Source organism: Corylus avellana, chromosome 4 (genome assembly GCF_965113065.1).
Source record: "Corylus avellana chromosome 4, dhCorAvel1.hap1.2, whole genome shotgun sequence".
NCBI classification, from domain to species: Eukaryota; Viridiplantae; Streptophyta; class Magnoliopsida; order Fagales; family Betulaceae; genus Corylus; species Corylus avellana.
The window spans coordinates 27,586,767-27,613,844 of record NC_142493.1 but is presented as its reverse complement, the minus strand read 5'-3'; the positions used below and the strand labels follow the sequence as shown (position 1 = coordinate 27,613,844).

The window sequence follows — 27,078 nt, the reverse complement described above, 5'->3', positions numbered from 1 at the left end:
ATGAGCAATTTCTTGGCAATGGTAGAGAGAAATCCATTGGCCATATTGTTTCACCTCTTTAATTAATTTATCGCAGGAAGGTGTGCATGCTACAGAAGTGTGAGGGAATATATATATATATAGAAGTTTAGGAATATATAGTATATCTTATACATAGATGGAAGGTGGAGTAGTATATTAATTATGCAATTATGTCTAGATTTCTTATATCTGCATGCATGCCGTGCGTATCCAGAGGGTATCAGGCATCTACCACGTGGTAGATACTTGGATTTTTAACTGAAATTATACAAAATGACATAAATTTCTTTCAAACGGAGAAAATTTCCTTCGACCCAAACTAATAAACTGTCATGTGTCTTAAAAAAAATTATGACTGACGGAGTTACTCTTCCGTTAACTCTCTTCCTTTTGACCTTCTCTCTCCAACACAGAGAGGAGAGTTCAAGAGTCTCTCTCCTCAACCATTCATCTTCCTCCTTTGTGGGCACATGATTGAACGTGGTTTTATTTCTATTCCTAAAGCAGAATGGATTGTTGGGATTCTTTTATAGGCTGCCTTTGTGTTGAGGATTGGTGCGGTGGAGCAGGGTCGGACTCAATCTGCCGAACGAATTTCAGTTGGGATTTCTTTGATCTTTTAATTTGTCCCTTTTGTTCATTTTTGCTGAATTCTCTCTCTCTTTTGGGTTCACCTATTCTACATTTTCGTTTCATTTGGCAATTCAAATTGATTAGGGGTTTAATTTATTTGTAGTTTACAGGTGTAATCGTCTTCCAACCTGCAACACAAACTTTCCCATTATTAACAGTAAGAACCTAGCAATCCTTGGACAGTTTTTTAGCACAGTGCTTGGCTAGAGGTTGATGACCGGATTTTATGGTGGTTCTGAGCAGTTCCGACCAAAATCTTTGCAGCTGAGTCTTCTCTTTGTGTTGGAGAGAGAACGTTAAAAGGGAGCGAGTTAACGGAAGAGGAACTTTGTAATAAAAAATCATGTGCCTATTACATGCTAAATGACATATTAGGTTGAAGGAAATTTCTGTCAATTACAAAATTCAAATTTAAACTGCACAACCTTATCTTGAGTTAGAGTTTGGTATCACCATCTTATCGCAAGATGCCTCAATAGACTAGTATTATTAAGGGTGGACAGATTAACCGTTTACCGCCTATCTATCTACTGCGACCGAACCGATATTAACCGATTACCGCCATAAGTCAGTCGATAATCGGTTAAGGATTTTTATACCGACGTCGGTTCAATTAATCGGTATAAATATTTTTTTGTCGGTTAACCGAAGTTAACTAACAATTAACCGATAGTAAATATTTTTTTAGTAGAATGAAGATTACGAGGGCATTAGCTATGTTTTTTTAGTAGAACATATTAGTTGGTGGATTCTATGACCAATTTATTCGTATAACATATGTGTGGCGGACTTTTATTGTGTTAATTAATGGACCAATTTAAAATTTGTTTGGTTCAATAAGTCATTTTAGCCTCCAAAAAAATAGCTTGGGCTCCAAAACAATCAATTTTGGCCCAATTAAAAAAGCCCACGGCTAACCGATTAACCGAAATATCTGTTTAACTGAAACTTTCAAATAAATTCTTATCAAAATATAATTGGTGAATTAACTAATTTAACCGACAATTTCGATTAACTGAACCGATACCCACCCCTAAGTATTATCTATCTCCAGTCAAAAGTCAATGAATACGTTCTCAATCTTTTTTTTAAGGTAACTCTTTGATGAATGTTTTGGGATGTGTAGCACTTCTCTATATTTTTTAGATCTTAATTAATTGTTTTCTAATTAATTATAAAATCACATAATAGATTCTTAACCGCTATTGATTTCAAACATTTTATGAAATCAAGGTTCACCATATTATTACTCTCATCCAAAGATAAAACTAAAAATGGATTTGGTGTTTGGTTTAAATTTACATGAAATTTCTAGGTTTAACTTTATACAAAATTTATAGGTTTAAATTAAACATTTATCTCATAGAGGGAAGAAGGAAACATAAAGAAGAGAGAGATGCTTCTTATGGGCTGCGAGATGGGCTGTAAAATAATTGGATGAAAGGCTGTTACGTTTGGGTATTAAGTAGTTGGGCTTCAGCTGTTATGCCGAGTTGTAATAAGAAGTTGCTAGTTGTTGGGCTACAAGCTAGAATAGAGCTAAGCCTGTTATAATACCAGTAAAAAAGGCACCTTTTGTAAAAGGTGCTGTTTTGCTTAAAATGTCACCAAATAGTCTCGTTTTGCACTGTTCAAACGACACTATCCTATTTTTTAGTCTTTGCACTCTTTGCTATTTTGGAAAAGTCACTATTTGAATGTCATTAAACAATTAATGACTTTTTTTTTTTTTTTTGGCCAAAAAAGTCATTATATGGCCATCACAAAACCAAATAATTTTTGTAGTGAGAGCTGAAATCCACTGCTAAAAGGTTGAGAAAAGCGAAGAAGATCCTTATAAGACCTGGGTTCCTGCGCCAAACTTTTTTAATTTATCTTAATGCCTCTGTAACTCTGTTAATCCTTAATTAATAACCTAGCTAGAAGTATCACTCTATTTTGTTGATCTTTGAGCAACATGTATTATAATTAGTTTTTTTTTTTTTTTTTTTTTTTTGAGGTAGAGCTATATATATAATTATCGTGCTTAATTAATAATTAGTTCTTGTTACAACTAGATAAAATATTTGTTGTCCTTTGAGATTTTTATTACATAATTAGTCGTGATCCTCTTAGCAATTCAGTTATAGGTTGAATAAGGACCATAAGGTTGCAAGGGGAAGGAATGCCGCCATTACACCCTTACTACATTATAACCCTTCAAAGCTCAAATATTGCTCCCACAAAGCAGCAATCTCAGTTGATTTTTATAGCTCTACAAATAAAAACCATATAATATATTCAATTAAGGAAGCAGGTTATGCATGCAGCATGCTGCTTTAGACTAGTAATGTATATATGCACTATTCTTTTGGATTCTATTACTTGGTGCCCGATCCCGAAAACCAAAAACCATATAACATAAGAAGAATTCGGGTCATTGTCTTAGATGTATGTTGATTAGTCGACAGTTAATTAAACTACGTCATACATGCTGTTATTAAAATAACATGTAAGCCGAATCTTTACACAAGTCACAAAGTCATTATGAACAAATTGAAGTTCCATAAATTTTCGCTTCTTTTGATTCCACCTAACTCTGATTCCAAATTGAAAGAATTTCCTTTCTCGAGATCGCTAGAGAGCAAAGTCTCATTCCCATTTACTGCAACCCTTTATTACTCGCAACCGTCCCCGACCGCTTGACCTCCTATATAATGCTCCCATGCAACACCAACTCATATGTGCTTCAGAGAGAGAGAGAGAGAGAGAGAGAGAGAGAGATGGCGAAGTACTGGTGTGTGATTTTTGTGGTTGTTTTAGTGGTAGTACAATATGCAGATGCACGTAAGATGCCCAGCGAGCAAATACTGCCTGTGCATGCTAGTGCACCAGAGGCAGAGTCACCTAGCGGCACGGGCCTGGGTGACAAGAAGAATTTTATTTACGGCGGTGTAGGTGGCTTTGCCGGGTTGGGTGGCTATGCGGGCGTTGGCGGTGTGCTGCCGATACTTGGTGGCCTTGGTGGAATTGGCAAAGTCGGTGGAATTGGTGGGGTTGGTGGGATAGGTGGCATTGCCGGTGCTAGTACTGGTCTTGGCGGTGCTGGTGGTCTTGGTGGCCTAGGTGGTGCAGGTGGTCTTGGTGGCCTAGGTGGTGCAGGTGGTCTTGGTGGTCTAGGTGGTGCAGCCGGTGGTGGAGTTGGGGGTGCTGGTGGCCTTGGCGCTGGAGTTGGTGGTGCCGGTGGTCTCGGTGGAGCTGCCGGTGGTTTGGGTGGTGCTGCCGGTGGCGGAGTTGGTGGTAGCCATGGCCTGTTCCCATCTCCTTAAGTTACCCTATTTTTGGCTTAATGTGTGTTTTGTCATTTGTGTTGGGTTTTGTCGTGTACCCTGCCTAATTAACTGTGGTCGTTGGGTGGCTCCTATGAGAGATCCGATGATTGTCAGTTGTATCAGTTGCTGTGTTTCCCATTTTTCATGTTTTAATGCTAATTGCAGCTGTCGTTTAATTTAGAGTTACATGTTTCATCAGTTGCTGGCTTTTTGATGTTTAAATGTTTAATGATCATGTGTTGTTAATTAAAAGCTCCCTCCTCTTCATTACTCCTACTAAGCAAGCAAATCACAGCACAACATATCCCTGTTTCTGATCAATCTATCTAAAAAACTTAAGAAAGCCAGTTGGCTATGCATTAGCGTGTGCATGTCGCTGTTTATATATAATTACATATCAATTTATTGCGCTGGCATATAATGCAGTAAATGAAGTACATATGTACTGCATGCATTTTTCATTTTTGCATGGCGACCACATGAACGGCTCCCACAGGCACAGTGCAACAGTACTGTATCTTTGTTTTTAATGCCTGACGACACTGTCATTCCCTGTTATTCATTCGATCCGTTTGTCAAGAAAAATAAAAAAAGAGTGAAAACTAGCTAAAAAAGAGGAAAATTAACCATTAATTTATAGAATATTGTACCAATTAACCAAAAATGCTCTCTTTCACTCTCTCTCCGCCCCCTCCCAACTCTCTTTTATAATTAATTGTTACTGTTTTGCAAGAAATGTTGGATTCAATTCATCAAAGAGTGCAAGTCATTCAATCGACCAAGAATGACGTATTCCATGTGACCATCATATATATGATGTCTATACGAGTGGTAACCCAAAATATGCGCATTGAATCAAGAAAAGTTTTTAAAGTAAATCCTAAGGTTAACTTGAGCAGTATTTCACCCTAAGTATATACTTACCCAACCTGTATAATTAGCATGTACATCGATCGTGCGTCTCAGTTATTGTCCATCAAAGCTTGGATGACGTATAGCAGATCGAGGAGGTGGCTCCAATCCTTCCATCCTTGCTTTTTCTTTTTTTACTAAATAAAATTGAAATTTCTCACACAAACTGTGGGCATGCATGACGTCTCTTTAAATACATGGCTACACGTGACTTGACCATTGGTTGACGTGGAGGCAACTCCATAAGCAATGTGGACCGATGGACAACTAAATATTGTGAAATAATTTTTAAAGTAAATAAAACTTAAACCGTGAAAAGAAGAAGCAAGAAAGAAAGGAAAGAAGATTCAAAAGCACTAGTCTCTCTTGCTTATCCAGAGCTTGAAGTCCATACAAAATGTTCTTTCATAGAAAAGACAAAGTACAATTGGTGTAACGTCTTAAGCCAGATTTTATGGGAGCTAGAGCCTAGATCGAGGAGACACTGACGGTGCATCAGTGAATGCTCGCGAGCGGTAAGTTTGAAAGTATGGGTGACGTACGTGATATTAGAAAGACCAATTTATAATTTTCTTTTTAAATAAAACCAATATGATCGATATAATGTATTTATCTAGTTGCATGTATACAGTAAACATCCAGAAACAGGATCCAGTATTAAATCTCTCCCTTGCAGCCTTGCTGAATAGTATAAATACAGCACATGCGGCGCCTCATGCTATGCCAACCAAAAGATTATAGATATTTGTTAGAGTTATTCCACATCGGTTGTGGAAGGGCTAGTGGTCAATTTATAAGTGCGAGAAAAATGTTCAACTTTTGAGCTCGTTTTTTAGGTTGAGAGAGACCAAGACCACCCAACAATATTTTTTATGTTTTAGTGTTTAGACATGGCTCGTTTGGTTTTTCTCTGCTCATCAGCTTTCTTACTTTTGATAAGCTTCACTTTCTATGTCCAGTCTATAGGCCCGCCACCACCTTCTTGGATATAGTCTTCACCTCCATCCCCTTTCTTTGGCGGTGGAGGTGGCGGCGGTGGCGGTGGAGGTGGAGATGGCAGCACAGCTCCATGTGGACATTTTGGTTTTGGGTTTGGTTCAGGAAGCGGCTTTGGCCGGGGTAGCAGTGGCAGAGGAGGTGGAGGAGGCGGTGGAGGTAGAGGTGGTTTCGGGGTGGCAACGGTGGCAGTAGTGGCTCTAGCTTTGGTGGTGGTAGTGGTGCACCTGGTGGTGATGGCGCTGGTGTCCAAGCAGTGGCGGAGCCACGTTACCCCTTGTGGGTGCCAGCACCCCCAAGGATTTAATTTTTTTTTTTTTTTAGCCCATGGCACTCTTAAAATAAAAAATAAAAAATAAAAAATAAATTCTTTTTACAAGGATTTAATTTTTTTTTATTTTTTTTTTAGCCCACGACACCCTCAAAATAAAAAATAAATTCTTTTTACAATTTTACCTACCCATTACCCAAGACACAGCAACCCTTCTCCCACACCAAAAAAAAAAAAAAAAATCTCAGCAATGAAAATTGACTCTTCCAGTGTCTACAACAACTACCGAACGAGCATTTTCAACAATGAAAATTGTTAAAACACGACTTTGCAATAAAATGGAGGATGATTTTCTTGCAAATAGTTTAGTTCTCTATATTGAAAGGGAAATTGCTGAGAACTTCGATTTAGATTCGATACTTGATGATTTTGTACTTCTAAGAGACCGTAAAGTGCAGTTCTAAACACCTTTTTTTTTTTTTTTTTTTTTTTTTTGTCTTTTTGATATAGTGTCGACATGTTACATTTCTAATATATCAATTTGAGCACATATTTATGAACTTTTATAGATATTTTTTGTGAAACATATATTGTGTGAATTACCAAAATTTTAGGGTGGAGAAAATTTTTAGGACGCAAAAAAAATTTTGGCGGCATCCCCAATATAAAATAGCTGGCTCCGCCACTGTGTCCAAGGCATACATACCTTAGAAAGCGAGGAAGAGTTTCCCAGGCTCTAACTAGAAATATATTACTATGTACACTGTAATTCTACCCGTATGTATGGAGTTTTGTACTTATCTCATACTTTTATTTCTAAACAAATAATAAAAGGGATTACATCATTTATATGGGACGATCTTTCCCACTCTTGATCCGAAAGGAAGAGAGAGTGGGAGATCCTAAAGTCAAATTAAGGGTGAGCTTCCCAACAACAGTTTCAAAATGAAAATATATTGCAGCAAATACAAGAAAAAACAAGCAAATAATAAGAAATGAGCCAAAAAATGGCATGATCCTATGGATCTTGGTTGAAAAACCAAGAAAGGGCACCACAAAGGGTATTTGAAGAAGCTAACCAACTTGAGGATGCATTGCATTTCCATGAGCCGTTGGAGAGAACACCCCTAAATTTTGACACAAAAGTCTCCAAAATAAAACAAAACATCGAATCATGGAGACAAAAGCCCAAATAACCCATACAAGAAAATTAAAGCAAAGATAACACAACATAAATACAAACAGTGGCGGAGCCACATGGTACCTCACGGCACCCCCAAGGATTTTAAATTTTTTTTTTTTTTTTTTAAACCCATGGCACCCTCAAACTGAACATACATCACATGTTTGATGTAATATCTCAATGATGTGTAATAAGTCAAATTTTCTTTGTTTTTCTTGGAGTGATTATGGTTAAAGACCGTAAAGTGCAGTTCTAGACATTTTTTTTTTTTTTGTATTTATATTTTTTTGATATAGTGTTGACATGTTACATTTCTAATATATCAATTTTACCACATATTTATAAACTTTTATAGATATTTTTTGTGATGCATATATTGTGTGAATTACTAAATTTTTAAGGTGAAGAAAATTTTTAGGACGCAAAAAAAATTTTTAGCGGCACCCCCAATATAAAATAGCTGGCTCCGCCACCGAATACAAAGCGTACTTCGTTGGTTGTCTCCCTTGTGCTGTAACCTAAACCAAGCGTAAATCATAGAACTAGAGAATAAAGTATGTATCTCATTTCCCTAGCTAAGTTTCGGTGTTTTATGTTTTATAAACTCAATTTGTGTTGTTTCATAGAAAAATACAAAAAATGGCATGTCTACTATATGGTGCCGAAAGCATGGTCATATCACTTTCTTCTTCTATTAATTGGGACCAATAAATTGAAGAACATTATTTCACATAGGTACACGGTCATGAAAAAGTCATTTTACTCACCCGTAGAAAGGCTATAACTGTTGAGATAGAATAATTATAGGATCATCAATGAAGCAAAAAAAAATAGAGTACGAATCCCTCTTTTGCTCTCTTGTACAGACATGTAAAAAAAAAAAAAAGTTGTAACATGTTGAATCAATTGTATACTGAATGCTATTGCGAGCTAGAAACTTCAATCAGAACAATTGAGCGTTGAACTTTTTTTTTTTTGTTTTAATTTCAATTCCTTATACATATCAATGCCGAACCAAAATGACACGAACTTGAGTCAACCAAACCCTCAACGAGAATAAAAAAAAAAAAAAAAAAAAAAAAAAAAAAAAAAAACCAAACCCTCAACGAAGCCAACCCGCTGTACAAATTCCAAAAATCATTTTGCTTCTAAATTTGTGCAATTACTATCAAAATTATATGGTGGCATGCGCTACACAGTAGGTTGATATGGTTGTAGATCTGTCTGTTGAAACGGAGGTTATTAATTTCAATTTTTCTTTTTTTCTTTTCTGTAGGGCAATTACTTATGATAATTAATAGTTTAATCCTCTTTTAATTTGTAGCAAAATGAAAATAGCTTTACATACGCACTGAAAAAAACCAAATACACGATTGTTGACTTGCTAACAGTTTATGCTCTATGCTCTGAATAAAAATTGAAAAATGGGGGCAAGAACGAAGAAATACAAATATGAAGGGGCGAAAATATAAATTGGGTGTACGCTCAGTACTATTTTTATGGGAAAAATATAAAAAAAAAACCCTCAAAATTATCAGTTGTTTGCAATATAACCCCCTAATGTTCAAAGGGTACTAAAGTAGCATCCTAAAATACCAAATTGTATAAAAAATGCCACTTTTTTTTTTTTTTTTTTTTAGGAGAAAATGCAATTTACCCCCCTGAAATTTCAGGAGTTTTTCAATTTTAACCTCAAAGTTCAAAAATTGACAATCTACCCCCATGAAATTTCAAAAATTGGCAATTTAAACAATCCGTTTAATTTTTCCGTCTAAATTGACGGAAATCTATGAAATTACATCATTACCCTCAGTTTTTTTTTTTTTTTTAATTTCTGTCCAATTTAACATAAATTAGTAACGGAAAGTTTAAATTGCCAATTTTTGAAACTTCAAGGGGGTAGATTGTCAATTTTTGAACTTTGGGGTTAAAATTGAAAAACTTCTGAAACTTCAAGGGGGTAAACTGCATTTCCCCCTTTTTTTTATATTCCTATAATACTCCTATGGCTCTATTCTTTTAACAAATAAAATACTAAAATAATTGTAAAAAAAAAAAAAACCAAACAATTTTTTAAAAATACAAGAAAACCAATGGGCAAATAAAAACAAAAAAAAAAGTTTTTTGGAATAAATGGAACCATGTCGTATTAAAGTAAAATCAAAAGTACAGTTCTTGAAATATTCAAAAAAAAAAAAAAAAAAACATAATATAGTCCCTAAAGTCAAATTCTGTACCTTTGATTTTACTTTAATATGACATGAAGCAATTTGATTAATTAGGTCAACTACAGTAACTAATTATTTATTCCAAAAAATATATATATATATATATATTTTTTGGTTTTTATTCGTCCATTGGTTTTCAGTTTTCTTGTATCTTTTTTTAAAATGGTTTGGTTTTTTTTTTTTTTTACAATTATTTTATTATTTTATTTGTTAAAAGAATATGAGTATTATAGAAATATGAAAAAATAAGTGGCCTTTTTGATATAATTTGATAGTTTAGAGCTATTTAGTACTTTTTTAACATTGAAAATTTATATTGCAAAACGACGGATAGTTTATTAGTTTTGGGGGGATTTTATATTTTTCCCAATTTTTATTTTAACTTTATTTTAGCTTTGTCAAAGGCGGGAAGGTGAGCCAAAAGAAAATCCGAGAGGGAAAATCAGAGAGAGAGAGAGAGATGGCGAAGGAGAGCTCGAGCAGCGACTTGCAGAGCATACTAGAAGCTATCAAATCCTCGGATGTAAGCTTATTCCGAAGCTTCCACGTTCAATTCGAACCTCTATTTTCATTTCTTTTCATTATTATTATTTTTAAAAAATTTTGCGATCTATTTTTACAATCCGTTTGGATTTTATGCATTTATGAGCAATGGTGTTTGCAAATTGTGTTCTTGTTTTGGTAAATGTTTCGTTGTTTTTGTTAATTTTTGTGAATATTATAAATTGTTGTTTTGGCTGCTAAATCATGGAGTTAAGGATTTTAAGCTATTTTGCCTTGCTTTTTGCCCGATTGTTAGCCTCTCTGAGCATTAATTTGGTCCCGCTTTTAAATTCATGATTTGACCAAAATTATTCACTCTTTGGTGGTTACCTTGAAAATTTAGGAAAGCATTAGAGTAGCCGAAACGTTTGATATAAGAAATTATTAGCTGACTGGATTTGCTACAAGAATTTTTAATCCCTTGTTTTTGCTCGATGTTAGTTATGATTCAATATGTGGAAGATTCTCTTTTCCTTTCATTTTTAAATTTTTGTAATCATATTCATAAGTTTGTGGTATATAATTGAATTATTTTATAAAAAGTTTCTCCTATGCAATCTTGTAAATTTTTCATGCATCGATAAGTTGGACATTGTTTCTTGCAGGTTGTGGAGAGTCGTGTTCAACTAATAAACAAGCTTCGGGACTTTGAAATATCAGATCAATCCAACCTGGCTTCCCTTATGGAATGCCTCACAGTATCCAGCCCAATGTCCATTCATATTATATTCATCTTTTCCATTCATTTATTTTGTTGTATATCAGATAGAATCTGTGCATCTTGCTATTGATCCGCTTAAATAAAGCAAACTCTGTAGTATCTGTAACGATTCCAGTGATAATTAATAATTGTTTTTTTTTTAGCAATGCCATTTTGGAATAGAACTTCCTCTTCTGAGAATGTACTAATATCAAAATGTAGAGAGAGATTCACAACAAAAGACTCATACCTATCAAATTAGAGACTGAATTCATGAAATGGATATTGGGCCTGCTATTCAATGTAGGTAATTAGTGTACAAGAAAGTCCATAAAACGTAATTTGGAAAGTGGATGTTTAGATGGATGATTAGGAAATATAAGAACTCATGGAATTAGAAATTGATTCATGTATCATGTCTCAGAGACGTTTCACTCAAATGTGACCTTGTAGGATAAATTTTGGCTGTGATGGTTTGGTCGTGTGCAGTAAAGAATACTCTAAGAAGAAATAGTTGTAAATTTTTTTAAAATACTAATTTAATGATTATTCCAAAGGGACTGACTTCCTCCCAAAGCCCATTTGCTCTACATGCAATATTGTGATGGTGAAATTTTTTATAATTAGTTCTTCGCAGGGCTTACTTATTATGAGTATGAACAAGTTCATGCTGTCAGCATCAACTTTGAGGATATTCTTGTTCAATTATCTGCGTGGTTAGGATTGATTGAAGTTGCTTGTGTACTAAATCAATGACTTCTATAGACATTTTAAGTGCTGGTCCTATGAGTCATTATGTTTATAACGTGAATAAGTGCTTTATGTGAGCAACTTGTTCTAACTCTTTTTGCTGAAAGGAGAAGATAAGAGATAGTTGTTTGCTAATGTTCCTAATTTCTCATCTTCATATTTGAGGTTTCTGATAAACGACTCACAACCACTTTCAGTTTACAAACAGTCAATGTCAGCGCTTTTTATGATATGCATTGTTTTAACCTTGACAACAAGATTGGCATTTTGGGAAGACTTCACTTGTTTGGATGTATCCCAGTGCGTGCTAAACAAAGCTATTTTACAGTGTGCTGTAAAATATCTTGAAGTGGATATATCTGGCTGTTTATCACAATTTCTTGCCCTTGGGACCAAGGTATATATGTTCACGTGCAATTTTCATTCCATTTGTCATTATATCTGTGCGCTTGTACAGAGGCGCGTAGATCAATTTCTTAACCATATTGGGATTGCTGTAGTATTTGATATATTGAGCACTATAATTAGGCAAGCATATGGTGTGGAAAGCATCTGAAGATGACTCTTATGTCAACTGAGGAATCTCAAGAAGAGGAGCATTGTGACACATTTTTTCAGGTAAATAATACTAGAGTCGGACTCAGTTAGATGGAAAGTTGCTAATTCAGTTTCATTTGATTTTCTATCCATCCATAGTCTTTGGTTTGAATGTTAATCTGACGGGTTCTCTTGAGTGGGGATTTGTCCTCATCAAGGGATTGAGGGCGAAACTTCTCTGAAAATGTGCAAGTAGAGGTACCATGATCCAATATTCATCATTTTCCATTGTTCTTCAGTCCAAGTAGTACTTGAAAGACTATTCTGATTTGCGTTCGGTCTTGAGAAAATTGGCTTCTGTAGTATTTGTTACAGTCTTTTGATTGCTCATAGTTCAATACATTTTCACAATGTTCTATGAAATCAAAATGTGTGATATATGACTCAAAACATCTTGTACCTAGTCCCTCAAATTTTTCTGCTGGTGTTATAATTATATAAGAAAAATTATTGTGTACGGAACTGAATTTGAAGCATCACTCTTAAGAGCAGTCAAGCTCGGCGGGTCAAGATAGTGATTTTGGGTGAAAAATGCTACACGTCAAGATTTATAGAGATTTGTTGCTAACAGCTCACTGGTACACTTTAGTATCTAGCATAAATTCTTATTTATGATGGATTGTATTTGCTTCATGAGTTAATCTCCTGCTCTGCCCAAGATGTTTCGAAGTTTTTATCTGTGATGAATGTCTTCTTTACTCTGGAAACTTTCATGCATGTGATTTTTCTCTTATAGTGCAGTGTTTGTACTCTCATAGATGGATACCATTTTGCTTTTATTTTTAAAAGTTTTCAAGGCTCTGTTATGACTCATTAGTTTGATCATCTCGCTGCGGATATCATGTGTCAGCTATCCAATTTTTATGAAACTTTCTTTGACATTATGAACTTATCTTTTGCAGCTGCTTTTGGATTTGTTTAGCTTCTCTGCTGCTACTGTTTTGGCATTGGCAAGATACCCTGTTTCGGATGACAAACTGTTGATAGATATTGTAGAGAAATATATCTTGGAACAGTTAAATTTAACAAAAGATTCAATATCAGAGGTTAAGGTACTGAATAATTGCACTATTTTCTTGATGCTAATCGCTGAGATATTATTACAATTTTGGAGATATTGGCGATCTATATCCTGCATTAGTAGCTTAAAGTAAAACAAAAAAAAGAATGCTTGTGATTCATATTCACTTATGAGAATTTTTTTTCTTTAATTTTTAATTGTATTCCTGCTTTGACTAAATAACACTCTCCCATACACAAGGGATTAAATGTGGGGCCATGGGTTCAATCCTGTTTCAGAGTGTGAGGTTGTGTTTTCTATGAAAAAGGTAGTCCCCATTTCCATTGTTTTGTTTTTTAAGAGTTTGTTCTTTTTGTTCTTTTTGGAGAGAGCTTATCAAAAAATTAAGGAAAGATAAGAAAGGATAAAATAAAGTTTGTTGAATTTGTAGATCTATAAATAGCATAATGATCTAGGATCAGTTAAGGACAAAACAGAGAAAATTGACTCAAAAAAATCTGGTCATGTGGAATGGAGACATGCTTGCACGTAAAATATTTGTAATGTTTTCGTGGGAGCTAGAAAAGGAGAAGGCAGGGGAAAAAGAAATTTAACTAGTTATTTTTTTATTTTTACATGTGGTATTTTATAACTTTCAGGATGAAATTCATTGCTGAGTTGTGTGGAGAGATAGAGAGAAGGGGGGCGGGGGTTTAAACATTATAGGTATCCAATGAATTTTGAGACTCGAAAGTGTCCTTTTTTTCCCCCTTTTGTCATATCACTTTGTGGTGTATAACTACAGTAGTTATAAGATATATGCATTGATTGATCTTTGTTTGTTGGAGGATTCGAAACTTGCTACCCTTAGTCAAAAGAACTTTAATTAGGTTTCGAGATTTGAAAGAGAAGTCACCTGAACATCACTTTTTCAGACATCTTAGAGGCAGATGTGGGTGTATTTTAAATTTTTCCTTCTCTTGTGTTCCGTCTCAACCTCACAGATGTAAAGCCATTTAGTTATCTAAAAATTTAATTAAGTACGTATAGATCTTGTTTGTATATAGTTTATATTTATCTGAAGGACCTACTTGGCATCTTTTCCTAAAGGCAGTCTTTAATTATATCTAAGCAGAGAATTGGTTCACTCGGCACAGAAGTAGTAAAGGTTATACAGGTTGTCATAGATGCTGTAATAAGACTTTGCAGAGTGTATTCTGAAGCTGTAAATTGGAAGTTCTGTGACGCAAATCCAGAGGAAGAGAAAAGCTGCATTGACTTTGAAGCGGCCAGTAATATGAGCCACGTTAGTAACATAACAAAATGTGCAATAGAAAAACTGTGTGAATTGGGCATCTTTGCAGCTAATGATGGTGGGAGGTTGGTTACCATTCTTAATGTCTCATGGAAAGGCGTGGTTAACTTGCTTCAGCTTGGCAAGGGGGCTTTAGCAGTAAAGGTGAATGTAGCAGATATCATTCTGAATCTTCTTTCACTGGTTAATGAGTCTCTGAGATGTGCCGCTAAAGCCTGGTCCTCTTCCCTGAAGGAAACTGTTTCTGTAACCGAAGCTAGAAGAACATTCGTTCCAATAAAATTCTACCTGGTTAATGCAGTAAAAATATCCTCTCTATATCCAAGCCAAGCATATCTGGTATACAGGGAGATAACACACTGCATCCTGATAATCTCAACCTTAAAAATTTCAATGAGTAACGAAGAACTTATGAAAACTGCCAGTGAAGTAATGACAGAGCTTTTGGAGCAAATATCCATGGATTTTCTTAAGTCTTTGCTAAATTCAGTTCAAGTGAAACTGGAGCTGAAGTTGAGAATTCTGGACTGGTTGTTCACCGATGAAAGCTACTCAAATTCTGACAATGGAGGTTTAAGTAATAATTGTGTACTAACTCCAATTTGCCAAATTGTTTTGGTAGGTTGTGAAGACATGCCTGGAGCAAGAATATTGTTGCTCGGTCGGGTTGCATTGTTTCTTAATCTGCTAAAATATTCTCTGGATCTTGATGAAGATGTAAAACTTGGAATGACTGGCAAGCTTGGATGGTTTTTGGACATATTAGTTGATGAAGAAGTATATTCTTCCATTCTTGTCATGCAAATTCCTGAATTATATGGTTCTGGAAAAACTGTTGAAATAGATTGGCAGCCTATGTTTTCTTCGGTTTTGCATGCACTGGAAACCTTCATGATTGTGCTCTCTTCAAGTCTTGCTTGGAGGGAACTCGAGTCTTTCCTGCTTGAGAATTTCTTTCATCCTCACTTTCTTTGCTGGGAGATTGTAACTGAGCTTTGGTGTTTTATGGTGCGTCATGCTGAGATAAGTGTGGTGAATGGCATTATTGATCAACTTTGCTCATTATTGAAGTTGGTGGCATTTTCAGAATCAGTTTTTATTCCTGGTTCTGCTATGAGAAAAATGGCAAGATCCATTAGCAGGATTCTTGCTTATGGTACACAATCTATGGTTGACCATGTTTACAGGTCCATTGTCGATGACAACAGATCTCAATTATCATCACTTATGTGTGTAGCCTTGCTCATGGAAGGCTTTCCGCTGAATTTGCTATCAGAGAGAATGAGAAGTATTGCTACTCAGAGAATCTGTACTGAGTACTTTGGCTTCTTAGAGAGTTTTGATGACAAATTGATGAGAGTTTGTAGTTCTGGTTTATATGGCGTTCCAGTCTTTACTCTGTCTGCCTCCTTGCAATCTGTGTAAGTAATCAGATTCCTACAAGCATGAGACATCAACTGTTTCTGTTAAATGATGATCAATTACTCAGTTTTATTTTGGAGTTTTGAATTTATTACTGATCCTTTGAAAAGGGCCCAAAATTTATGCTAGACAACCAATTATATGTTCCAATAGTTCATAAGTCATGAACAATGTGCACATTTTGAATAGATTTTCAGAAGCTTTGAGATGATATGAATAAATTCTGGGTCAAAAGATATTATTTTATCCTGCATGAGTTACTTCTCCTTTGAGGTTTATTTATTTATTTATTTTTGTTCTGGTTTTTTGCCGGGGGCAGGGTGCTTTAGCCTTATTTTTTTAGTTCTTCCAAAAAAGAGAATCCTGAGTACAAATTACTCTCAATCCAGAAAGTTTTACATACAAATTTTCCACTCCAATTTATTGACAAGATTGCTAAGTGAAACCTTTTCATATCATGTAGTCAGGTCAGCATGCCTGATATTGATGCGAAGACCCTGAAGTTTCTAGTTACTATTAGTCAGAACTACAGAAATTCGGTGGACCAACTAACAAAAGAACATTACCGTAAGCTTTTGAGTGAAACATTAGGAATCATCTCAAGTATGAAGCACCTATATGCAGCAGATGAGATGGAAGAAGTCATATTGGAGCTTGAAAACCTATTTATCTCAGGGCCAGCAGCCTCAGATTCTCAATTGTATGGATGCAAACCAAATCTGGCTCTTTTCATGGCAGGACTTGGTCACATGGAAATTACAGAAAGTGATAAAAGTGCAAAGTGTTGTGCTGTCTGGGAATTGTATCACATGCTTCTGAGAGAGCAGCATTGGGCATTAATTCATTTGGCAATTACAGCATTTGGATATTTTGCTGCCCGCACTTCTTGCAATCAACTCTGGAGATTTGTGCCCCAGACTGCAGCTCTTTCATTTGATTTAGTGTCAGGAAACGACGCAAACGTGGAGAGATTTATGTCTGAATTGAAGGCATTTCTTGAGAAGGAAATGGCTCTTCTTACAATTACACCAAGTTCAGAGCAGCTTGGGCTGCTTGCAAGGGAAGGTTTGATGCTAAAAGAAACAGTTCGAAAGATTTCAGGAATTGATGTAGAGGCTGTGGGGTGTCAAAGCATGGAGATTGATGAAGAAAATCAATCCAACAAGAAAAGGAAACTTCCTGACGGAATTAGTGAGGGAGTGGAATTGCTGCAGAGTGGTTTAAAGGTTATTGGTGACGGTCTTTCCCGGTGGCAGCAAAATCACGATGCCAGCGAACTAAATGACAAGTTCTTGACTCACATTTCTTACCTTGAAGATGCAATTGCTCAATTAGTGGGCCTGGCTGGTAGTGGTTAAATTCTCGCTACAGCCCTCTGCTGGAAAATAATCGATTGCGGCTTAGTAACCAAGGTATGTCCTTGATTCAAATTTGTATAGTAATTGAAGGAGTGGATACAACTGAATCGAGTACTAAGCTGGAAATAGTATTTTCTATGTGATGAATCAGAGCTGTCACGACTTTTGAGGCATGCTTTAGGTGTCTTATCAATCAGCTTGCCGTTGTACACTGAGATTTTGTCGTATGTAAATATGGTCTTGAATATTTTAGTTATATTTGCTTTTAGTTTTATTGGTGCTAGAGTTCCACGCATGATAGAATCACATATCAACTAATAACAATAAAAATAAATGATTAACATAATATTGTTGCGTCCTAATCCATATTTCTCAACATATAATACTTTCACTTGAACTTAATAAATGTCCCAATGTGTATACCATGGTCTCACTTTGACCTTGATGAATTACATGAGGTGTTATTCTTTCTACAGGTTTGAGAGGTGAAGATGCAGATTTTACTAATAGCACGATTTATAGTGCTGCAATTGGTTCAGTGTACCTTCATAAGGTTGAATGGATTTCATTTTCTTGATATGATTTGAATTAATTTCTCTTCTTCACATTTAGAGGCATTTTTGTTTTTTCTTGTGAATATTGGTGGATGTCCTAGCGAATTTAATTATTTAATGAAGAGAAATGTTATTTTGTATTCTTTTGTCCTTCATTGACGTGGTATTGTCAATTCACCATTTATTTATTTTTTTTCTAAATAAGATTGATCTAAGGGTGAATTAACAATGTCACGTCAGCAGAGAATGATGAAAGAAAGGGCAAGAAAATACAAAATAATAGATCTCTTCAATGAATATTCTAACAATTATCTTCATGTGGTTATGAAATGATTTACATGTATAGTTATACTATTTTTTTTTTTTTTTTGTAAACATATAGTTATACTATTTTATGATTATAAAAAATATTAAAAAATATATATAAAAGACATGATAAAATGGACTAGACAATGATTTTCATAATACAGCAGTTTCGGCTTCTATCTATCCTTATCAACTTGGTATCTTCATCATCTTTAACAGTCAACTTGTTATCTTCATCATCTTTAATAGTCCTTGCATGCTCCAGCTGTTCTGATTGTTGGTCTTTATCATGGCTGTCCCAATAGTGGGCGTCATCAACTTGTAGATATAAAAATAAATTTTTTTGGATATATGAATTGTTGTGAGTGCATTTGTGAATATTGTGTCTCACATTGAGAAAGTATAAAGAAAATAGTAGTTAATATATCTAGGTAGATTCAAGTCAATTAGCTAAACTTTTGGGCTAAAATTGTGTCCATATATATATATATATATATATTCCTCATAAAAAAAAAATTTTAAAAAGGTAATATGTTCTTATTAACTTGCCGGTGGCCCTATAATTTCGAAAGAATATAATGGCATAATGTGCCGAAACAAAAGTGATAGCAAATGAATGATGGAGCTGCTGAGGAAACACTAACGCTAATCCCTGATATATCTTTATCATGACGTCATGGAAAAGAATAATAAAAAGACCAAACTGGACGCATACAAAAAACTAATTTTAATTTACCTTGAGGCATCCAACACACAAAAATTACAACAAATAGGAAAGATGGGTATTATTGTGAATGATTTGTCTTCACTGTCCAACAATAAGATGAATAAACATTCGTAACTCTGTCCACAATCATAAATGTAAGAGGATCTCAATGGCGATTTTTCCAATATGATCATAAATCACTCGGCCAGAAAAGCTTATAACGTCTACATTTGAACTTAATCTGCTTAAATGAAGTGTAATCAGGGGAAATCTAGTCATATTGAATCCCATCAATTTTCTAACATAAATGATGCAGAGAATTCATATATGCCCAGTAGACATTAATATATATATATATATATATATTCCCACACCCTCCTCTCTGTTGGTGGGTGGGGCGACCCATTCATCCACAGAAGGTACGGATGGGTCCACCTATGCTTAGTTGCGCAGGACATGAATCATAACCTAACCACGTCCCCTTCACCAATAAGGGCATGCATGGGTCGACCCACTCACACACTTCACTATTGAGTGTGGGCGGGTAGAGCGACCCACCCATGCCCTTTGTGGTTGGTGGGAGGTATTCTCTGTTCTTTTTTTCTTTTTCTTTTTTTCCCTATTTTTTGTTTTTGTTTTTAGTTTTCTCCCTTTTTTAATTTTTGGGTCACATATCAAGTTGAAGTGGTACATTGTATACACAAAGCTATTTTATTAGATTTGACGTTGACATGAGATTTAAAATTTTAAATGATATACATTGTTAAATGCAATAAAACAAAATCTACACCATAAACTTAAAGTGGATCATCTCCATATCTCCATCCCACCTATTTCATTTGAGAAATGTTATTCAGCGCGCATACTCTAATACTCTCATCATACCTCCATCCTACTAGGTTGGCGTAACAGTACCTAGTTACTCCTTTCTTCTTCATTTTTATTTGTTTATTTATTTATTTTTTAAACAATGATTGATATACACTATCACGTCAACCCAGTGAGATGAGAATGGGACGAGGGTATGCTAAATAACATTATTCATTCCATTTTGATTGCCATTTTATTTATAATAATTCTAAAAACCACATTTTTGTCTTATAATTATTTCATAATACTGACGTGTTAGTCACAATCAACTTTTGGATCAATTATTGTTTAAAAAAAATATTGGGATTGGTTTAGTTTGTTGTGAGATAAAAATGTGGTTTATAGCATTACTCTTTTATTTAGTAATTGATGAATAAAATTTTTTTACAAATTGAATTATAAGAAAATTACTCCAACTCAACCTCTAAAAATGCCATGTCTCCCTTATCATCATGTGATGCCTCCAATCCAATTTATAAGACATTTATATCCTTTAATAATTATTGGGTGTACCCATGTGGAAGGATTTAATATATGTCCGAAACACCTTGATGGGATGTGGCGATTCGGCACATACATAACAACACACATTGTTTCACACACACAACTTGATTGTTTAGTTTGGAGTTGACGTTGGATAAGTACAAAACATTCATTTTTACAATTAAATAACATGTAATATCAACGTCTTTTTCATAGCTAGGTAATTGACTTTAAGGAAGACGTTAAGCTCGTGAATTTATCCCAAATAGGATTACTCAGTCAATTTAAAAAGTTCAGCTAAGATACACAATCTATGGTCCTTTACAGCTGACAAATGGATTTGTCCATTGAAGTACAGATCTTATTTTCCTTTTTCTTTATATCTATTAGTTAACAAATACCCAAAAGTGAAACCACCACTATGAATCTATCATTACCACTATGACCCACTCCCACAGCACCAAGATTCCCATTGGTTTCTCCTCACTTTCTCCCTTTCATTTGCATTCTTGTATGCTTATTTTTATGACAAAAGTGCGGTTTCTTTTTTACTTTCTTTTTTATGCAAAATTTCATGAAAAATCTTATAAAGTAGCTGGGGCAGAATTGGAATGCCCTGCACCATATTAGGAAACCACCACCATTTACTGCTACCTAGTCATTTTGATGTGTATCGAATTTAAATCGTGTCGAAGTACGAGTATGAGACTATATAGGTCAACATTAACCTTTTAATTGTATTTATGGGTTCGTGAGTCATGTAAAAAATTGTCACGTATGGAGTTTGGATGCAATGAGGCATGTGAGTAAGTATTCGAATCCCACTCTGCTCGGGCAAGTATCGATGGATGATCGAGCGAGCTTCTCTTCTATTCGATTATCTTCTCATACGAGAGTCACTGTTCATTGCACTAGCGCGACCTCCCTTTCATGCAGAATGATGCATATGAAAACTCTTTCATCAAGACACGTGTAACACGGCTGAATGCTGTACATCTGGTGGAGCAGGCTGTCACATCATTGAATGAAAGGAAATCTATTAAAATTTGGTTACTTATTCAATTCACACACACATACGGATTTCATAATCTTAAATTATGTGTCGGCCAAAATTAATGCTAATGCTGGTGGGGTGTATGTATATATAAATCACAACATTTGACAGCCGACATTTGCAGTAGTAGTATTGTATGATCATCATCATCATCATCATCAAGAGATCGAGAGCATGAAGAAGAAGAAGATGATTTCCATAAGCCTCCTGCTTACTTTCTCCCTCGCAATTGCATTGCTCATTGTGTTCATCTCAATACTACAACCCGAGCACTTACATGTAATGGAATATTACGACGTCCGAGTGGTCAACGGCTTCACAGACAACTCCTCTCTGCCTTTGGTCATATGGTGCGCATCAAAAGACAGTGATCTCGGGGGACGTGCGCTCCAAGAGCGCGACGACTTCAGCTGGCAGCTATCCACCAACTTCTGGAGCGCCACCCATTTCTCGTGCACTATCAAATGGGACCAAAAGAGGAAGAGTTTCGACGCCTTTAAGGCTCCCAGGGATGCCTACCGCTGCAGCCCCCTCAGGAGGTGCTCTTGGCTCGTCAAAGAGGATGGCTTTTACTTCAGCAATGATGATGTCCATTGGAGAAAAGACTTCTCATGGTAGCTACCTCTTTCGCATATGTTTTATCTTAATTTCACTCAATTTTTATATGGAAATTAATGGAATCATCATATATATTCATAATATATAATATGATAATAAAGGACTATTAATTTATATTGTAACAGGATATATATATATATATATATATATATATATATATTGAATGATGAGCACAATCTTTTTTTTTTTTTCTCACACCTTGAGGAGGACTATGAAATTGAATGCTGGCATGGTGATACAAAAAAAGACAAAGAAGTATGTAGTAGTGACACTTATCTTAATTTTTAGTTTCTTAAGCGTCTATGATTGGAAAAATCTGATCAGATTTGGAAAGAAAGGAACCCCACACCACATGTATAGCCCGTACTACAGCACCTCTGGTTCTACAGGACATATATATGGTGTACTTTTTTCAATAATTAATTCAGATTTAACTTCATGAGGATAGTAAGCTGAGTTTTGATACGAACGAGCCAGGTTCTCACTCACAACTTTTGTACCTTTAAAAACAGTGACTACCAAAGAGAGGATTTAGGGGGGGGGGGGGGGACGGGGGGAAGGCCCTGGCCTCACCCCAATCCCTCCAAAAAAAAATTTTTAGGCATTAAAAAAAATTAAGGCCATTGGCCCTGCCCCAAGAAATTGGAGTGCGGCAGGGCCCCTCCCAATTCCTCCTAAAAAAATTTTAGGTAATAAAAAAAAAAAAAAAAAAAAACCCATTTGGCCCTGCCAAAAAAAAAAAAATTACCCATTTGCTCTCATCTTCATTAAATCTAGAGGGGGATTTTCGGATATAGGTAAAATCCTTACCATTTTCATGTAAATTTCATGATACTTGTAGGATTAGAAGCTAGAAATTGTGAAGATTTGTGAGATTTTGGGTTTGGTCCGAAAATTAGGTTTCATGCATAGGATTTTGGGGATTTTGCTATATTGTTGAAATCTCTAGTTTCTCTTTGAGTTTGTGTTCTACCCATTGAATTTCAAGTTTGAAATCATATTGATTTGGGGAATTTTTCATTAGGTCCGAATTTGGGAAAATTTTAGTAAGAAGCTAAATTCCTAAAATTAACTTGAGACTTTTGTGTGTAGTGGATTTCTATGCATGATTTAAGCTCGGGTTGTTAGATTAATGGGTTGAAAGCTTCAATTTCACTAATGTTCATAGTATGGACATAAACCCTAATTTGTATAGTATGAATTAAATTAGGGTTTTTGGTATGTGAACACTAAGATTGCTAATTCGATGGGTTAATTACATTTAAAGTGTTAATTAACCCTAAACTTTCATGAGTTCAATGGAAATTGATGCATATGGGGTTTAGGTTCTAATATGTCGTATTAGAATCATATTGATTATTGTATGTGAATATGAGTATTATTTTCTAAAGACTCCAAAATGATCATGTAAATTTATTTGTAGATGATGGGAGAGTCAAATACAATACTTGATATCTCAATTTCTGAAAATTCTCCTAAAAGACTTCGAAAGTTGATGGCAATGAATTTGATATTAGTTCATTGGAGTTTGATCCTAGATTGCGTCGACGTCACATATGGGAATATGATGTTAATCAACGATGTACATGCAAAATAATTCAACGCAGGTTGCATTTTTTGAGTACCGTGATTAGAAAAAGAAGAAAAAAAAATACCAGTTCATTACACAATGCAAAAAATAAAAAATAAAAAAATAAAAAAATTGCTTTGGTCACGTCCCATAAAACTTCCTGGATCCGTCCCTGGTCAACTACCCAACTTAAAAAAACGTATTAGAATATAAATTAAATGATTAAATGCATCAATTTTTATCAATTTAAGTTTTTGAGACAAGTAGTGGTTTAATATGATATAAAAGCGAAAGTACTGAGTTTGAAACCTAACTAGTCTCCCAATTAAATATTCTAATATTGGAGAGTTTCAGCCCATACGTGAGAAAAATTGATCATCCATTCCTACCCGCTCAAGTTTTTGAAACAAATTAACGCTGGGTAACGGCGGAACTAATATTTAATACAATTTAAATTCCTACCAGCGTTAAATCAATACTATTTAATAGTATTGATTTAACGCTGGGTAGCGGCGGAACTAATATTTAATTGGACCATGATCTCTCTTGTGAACTAATTGATTACTGTGTGTTTGATTTTTTTTTTCTTTTCTTTTTTCTCAGACTTTTCTTGACTAAGTGGGGCAGATAGAAACTTGGACGTACTCTTCGAGGGAGGTATTTTATATATTTGGAGGCGCATAGAAATTAGTTTTAGTCGTGTTGTGGTGGTCAATTTTAGTGAAGTCATTTTCAGGCAGCAGGGCACCATGAGATTAATGGTTCATCAAATAATATGTCACGCATGCCTGCTTTGCTGTAGCATAAAACTATATATGTATAATGATTAGGTGTTAGAATTGATCAAAAGGGAAAAAAACACTGTGCAAACTCAACTTGCATCAGAGCAAAACGCACCAAAAGAAAGATCTTCAATCTGAAAAGCGGCTTTGCACTAGAGCTGCAGTCTTTTTCTAGAACCAAAATGGAGCCCCTGAAAGATCCTCTTCCACAGAATTATTGATCCATTAATTAACACCATCAATATGCTTTCTAGCATATCTTTCTATCTTTGCACTGTTTCCTTCACAGTGCTGTCCTGGCCGGGCTTCTTGGCTTCGTTAAAGTTACCCAATTACTCATCATCATCGTATACTTCTTGTCCTTCTTGATGGCTCATGTAGAGCCTTATCTTTGTGTAGAACGTTTTCTCCACCCTTATTTGACGGTTGCTTGAGCCACCTGAAACATTAACTTTACTCGTCAGTTGCTCGAACAAGTTTACGACAATTTTTTAGAGAGGATAGGTTCGACCTTTTAAGAGTCTATAGCCCTAGTGATGGTTGAATAGGGCGACATATATATATTCGATCGTCATGTTGTTCTCATCTATATAACATAGTGAAACATTGTTGCAATTATATATGTGACGACGTAGCTTAACCTAGTTTGAGTGAACCACATAAATATATATGGTGTTTCTTTTTTGTGTTGTTTTTAGTATTTTGATTATATGTTTCATTTCCCAACAGTGATATAGCTAGTGTTGAGCTCTATGTTTCTCACTTGAAAACTGAACTCAGTGCTAGCTTTAGCACTAGCTTTCATATTTCCACTTCACATTAAAACATAAACATGTACATATAAACATTTATTAATTCGTTCAAAGTAATATTGAGGCAACATACTAAAAACAAATCATGCTTTACCAACTCAAACACACGCGCGCACACATATATATATATTAGAAACTGGAAACGGTCACTACAAAAAATAGGAATTTTATTAACGTGGCAAATAGTAACTCATGTTTGCCAACCATGTCAATAATTTTTGACGTGTCTAAATAAACACGTCAATAAAAAATTTATTGACATGTCGGATTTTAACACGTCAATAATTATAATTAGGTAGTAAATTAATTATACAATATGTATTAAAAAAAATGAGGTAGTAAATTAATTTTAATTGGTATGAAAAATTAATTTTATCATACTAGTATAAATTAATTGGTAGCCATATTAATATGAATCAAACATTTCATTAATATTTGATAATATTATCATATGCATGATAATATTTTATCATACCAATTAATATTATCATGCATATGAATCAAACATTTCATTAATATTAATTTGAAATGAAATGATAGCCATATTAATATCATATGATATTATCATGCATAAATCACTCTACTAATATTAATATGATAGTCATATTAATTTTTAAAAAATAGGACATACAAAATACATTTATTTTATAAGACCCACCCCACATGAACCACGCCAACACAAAATATGTGTTCATCAGTGAGTGGATTATTGAGCCCGGCCTCACGAAAAAATAGATTTTATTATCTGTACATCTAGAATATTAATTTATTTACTCTCTAATTAGTTTTAAGTATATTGTATGCATAATGTGTTATATAAGAGAAAAAAAAAATGATATAAATTAAAATTTAAAAATTTATCTTGCAATTCTTGACGTGTCACATGTGGACACGTCAAGAACTTCTTGACGTGTCCCGTGTTGACACATCAAGAAGCATACCTCGGGAAGGCGCAAATCCAGCCTGGGTTCAGCTCCTTTTTTTCTTCTTTCTTTTTGCTTCCCTCTCTTTCTTTCTTCCCTGCGTGCACCACAGCCCCCTCCCCTCCGCCACTTTTTTTTCACCGCCGGCCGTATCCCGTCTTCGTCATAGTCATATGCATTCTCTCACCCGCGTCTCTCTCTCACTAGCTAGCTTGCTAGTGACCGGGCGTTCTCTCTCTCACCCTCTCTCTAGCTCTCAATGTTTCTCTCTCTCACCGGCCGTCATCACCACCGCTTCTCCCTTCGGCCATCACGAGCTCTCCCTCCGGCGATTCTCCGGCCTCTCCAGATCAGGTATATATATATATATATATATATATAGTGTGTGTGTGTGTTATTGGATAAAGTATATATATATTAATTGATTTATTTATTTATATATTATATAAATATATAATTTACAGTGTATATTATTATATATTATTGATATAGTTATATTAGCAAATTAATTTTACATGTTAGCTAATTAATTTATTTGTTTGAGATATATGTTTTGTATTAATTTGTGAATTTGTTTACTTAATTTATTTATTTGAGATATATGTTTTGTATGGTGGGAATATTGTTCAATGTATCAAAATTATGTACGTAAATTTTTTGAAAGTATGTTTTTTTGTGCAGGTTTTTGCATTTAGATTAATTTAGACCTTAAATTTGTGTAGGTTTGGTTTTTGCATTTAGATTTAGACCTAAATTTTGTACAGGTTTTGCAAATGCACGTTATCATAACAAAAAAAAAAACCAAAAAACTTGCTTAAACCAAAAAAAAAAAAAAACAACAAATAACAAATGCATTGGATATGCTGCCTACATGAAGGCATTGCGAGCAAAAAACAACACACCTCACTGCACTGAGTCGATGAGCTTTGCTAGGACGACACATGAAGATGTATTTGTCTTATTTACCACATATATATATACACACACGAAGAAAGATGGTGACTATCCAAATGAAGTGATCAGGGAGAGATGTGTAAGTACTCACCGATATATATTTTGATAAATTATTTATGATTAACCTTCTTTATATGAGATACTAACTTGTTATTTAACGTACAGGAGAAGATGAAAGAATTGATACCCATTGACCCAGCATTGAT

General features: G+C 34.8%; 3 protein-coding genes across 3 annotated transcripts; all 3 read left to right on the top strand.

Moving 5' to 3' along the window:
- Positions 1–3,248: 3,248 nt before the first annotated feature.
- Positions 3,249–4,223, top strand: LOC132179836 (glycine-rich protein). The gene has a single exon (XM_059592621.2). The coding sequence runs from the start codon at positions 3,351–3,353 to the stop codon at positions 3,960–3,962; it is 612 nt and encodes a 203-aa protein (XP_059448604.2). The 5' UTR covers positions 3,249–3,350; the 3' UTR covers positions 3,963–4,223.
- A 5,754-nt stretch (positions 4,224–9,977) lies between these two features.
- On the top strand, positions 9,978–17,586 carry LOC132178652 (holliday junction resolvase). The gene is made up of 7 exons (XM_059591132.2): positions 9,978–10,078; positions 10,704–10,797; positions 11,812–11,945; positions 12,077–12,166; positions 13,048–13,197; positions 14,281–15,881; positions 16,346–17,586. Exons 1-7 carry the CDS (start codon positions 10,016–10,018, stop codon positions 17,238–17,240), a joined length of 3,027 nt encoding a protein of 1,008 aa, XP_059447115.2. The 5' UTR covers positions 9,978–10,015; the 3' UTR covers positions 17,241–17,586.
- Positions 17,587–21,281: 3,695 nt separating this feature from the next.
- LOC132179994 (S-protein homolog 5-like) lies at positions 21,282–21,906 on the top strand. Its single transcript, XM_059592827.2, has one exon. It carries the CDS (start codon positions 21,388–21,390, stop codon positions 21,829–21,831), a length of 444 nt encoding a protein of 147 aa, XP_059448810.1. The 5' UTR covers positions 21,282–21,387; the 3' UTR covers positions 21,832–21,906.
- The last annotated feature ends 5,172 nt before the right edge of the window (positions 21,907–27,078 follow it).

Excerpts from the sequence above, each read along its gene's own strand:
- LOC132179836 (XM_059592621.2), top strand. The coding sequence starts at position 3,351 with ATGCTCCCATGCAACACCAACTCATATGTGCTTCAGAGAGAGAGAGAG.
- LOC132178652 (XM_059591132.2), top strand. The coding sequence starts at position 10,016 with ATGGCGAAGGAGAGCTCGAGCAGCGACTTGCAGAGCATACTAGAAGCT. Across the intron at positions 10,079-10,703 it reads AAGCTATCAAATCCTCGGAT|GTTGTGGAGAGTCGTGTTCA; the intron begins GTAAGCTTATTC and ends TGTTTCTTGCAG. Across the intron at positions 13,198-14,280 it reads ATTCAATATCAGAGGTTAAG|AGAATTGGTTCACTCGGCAC; the intron begins GTACTGAATAAT and ends ATATCTAAGCAG.
- LOC132179994 (XM_059592827.2), top strand. The coding sequence starts at position 21,388 with ATGAAGAAGAAGAAGATGATTTCCATAAGCCTCCTGCTTACTTTCTCC.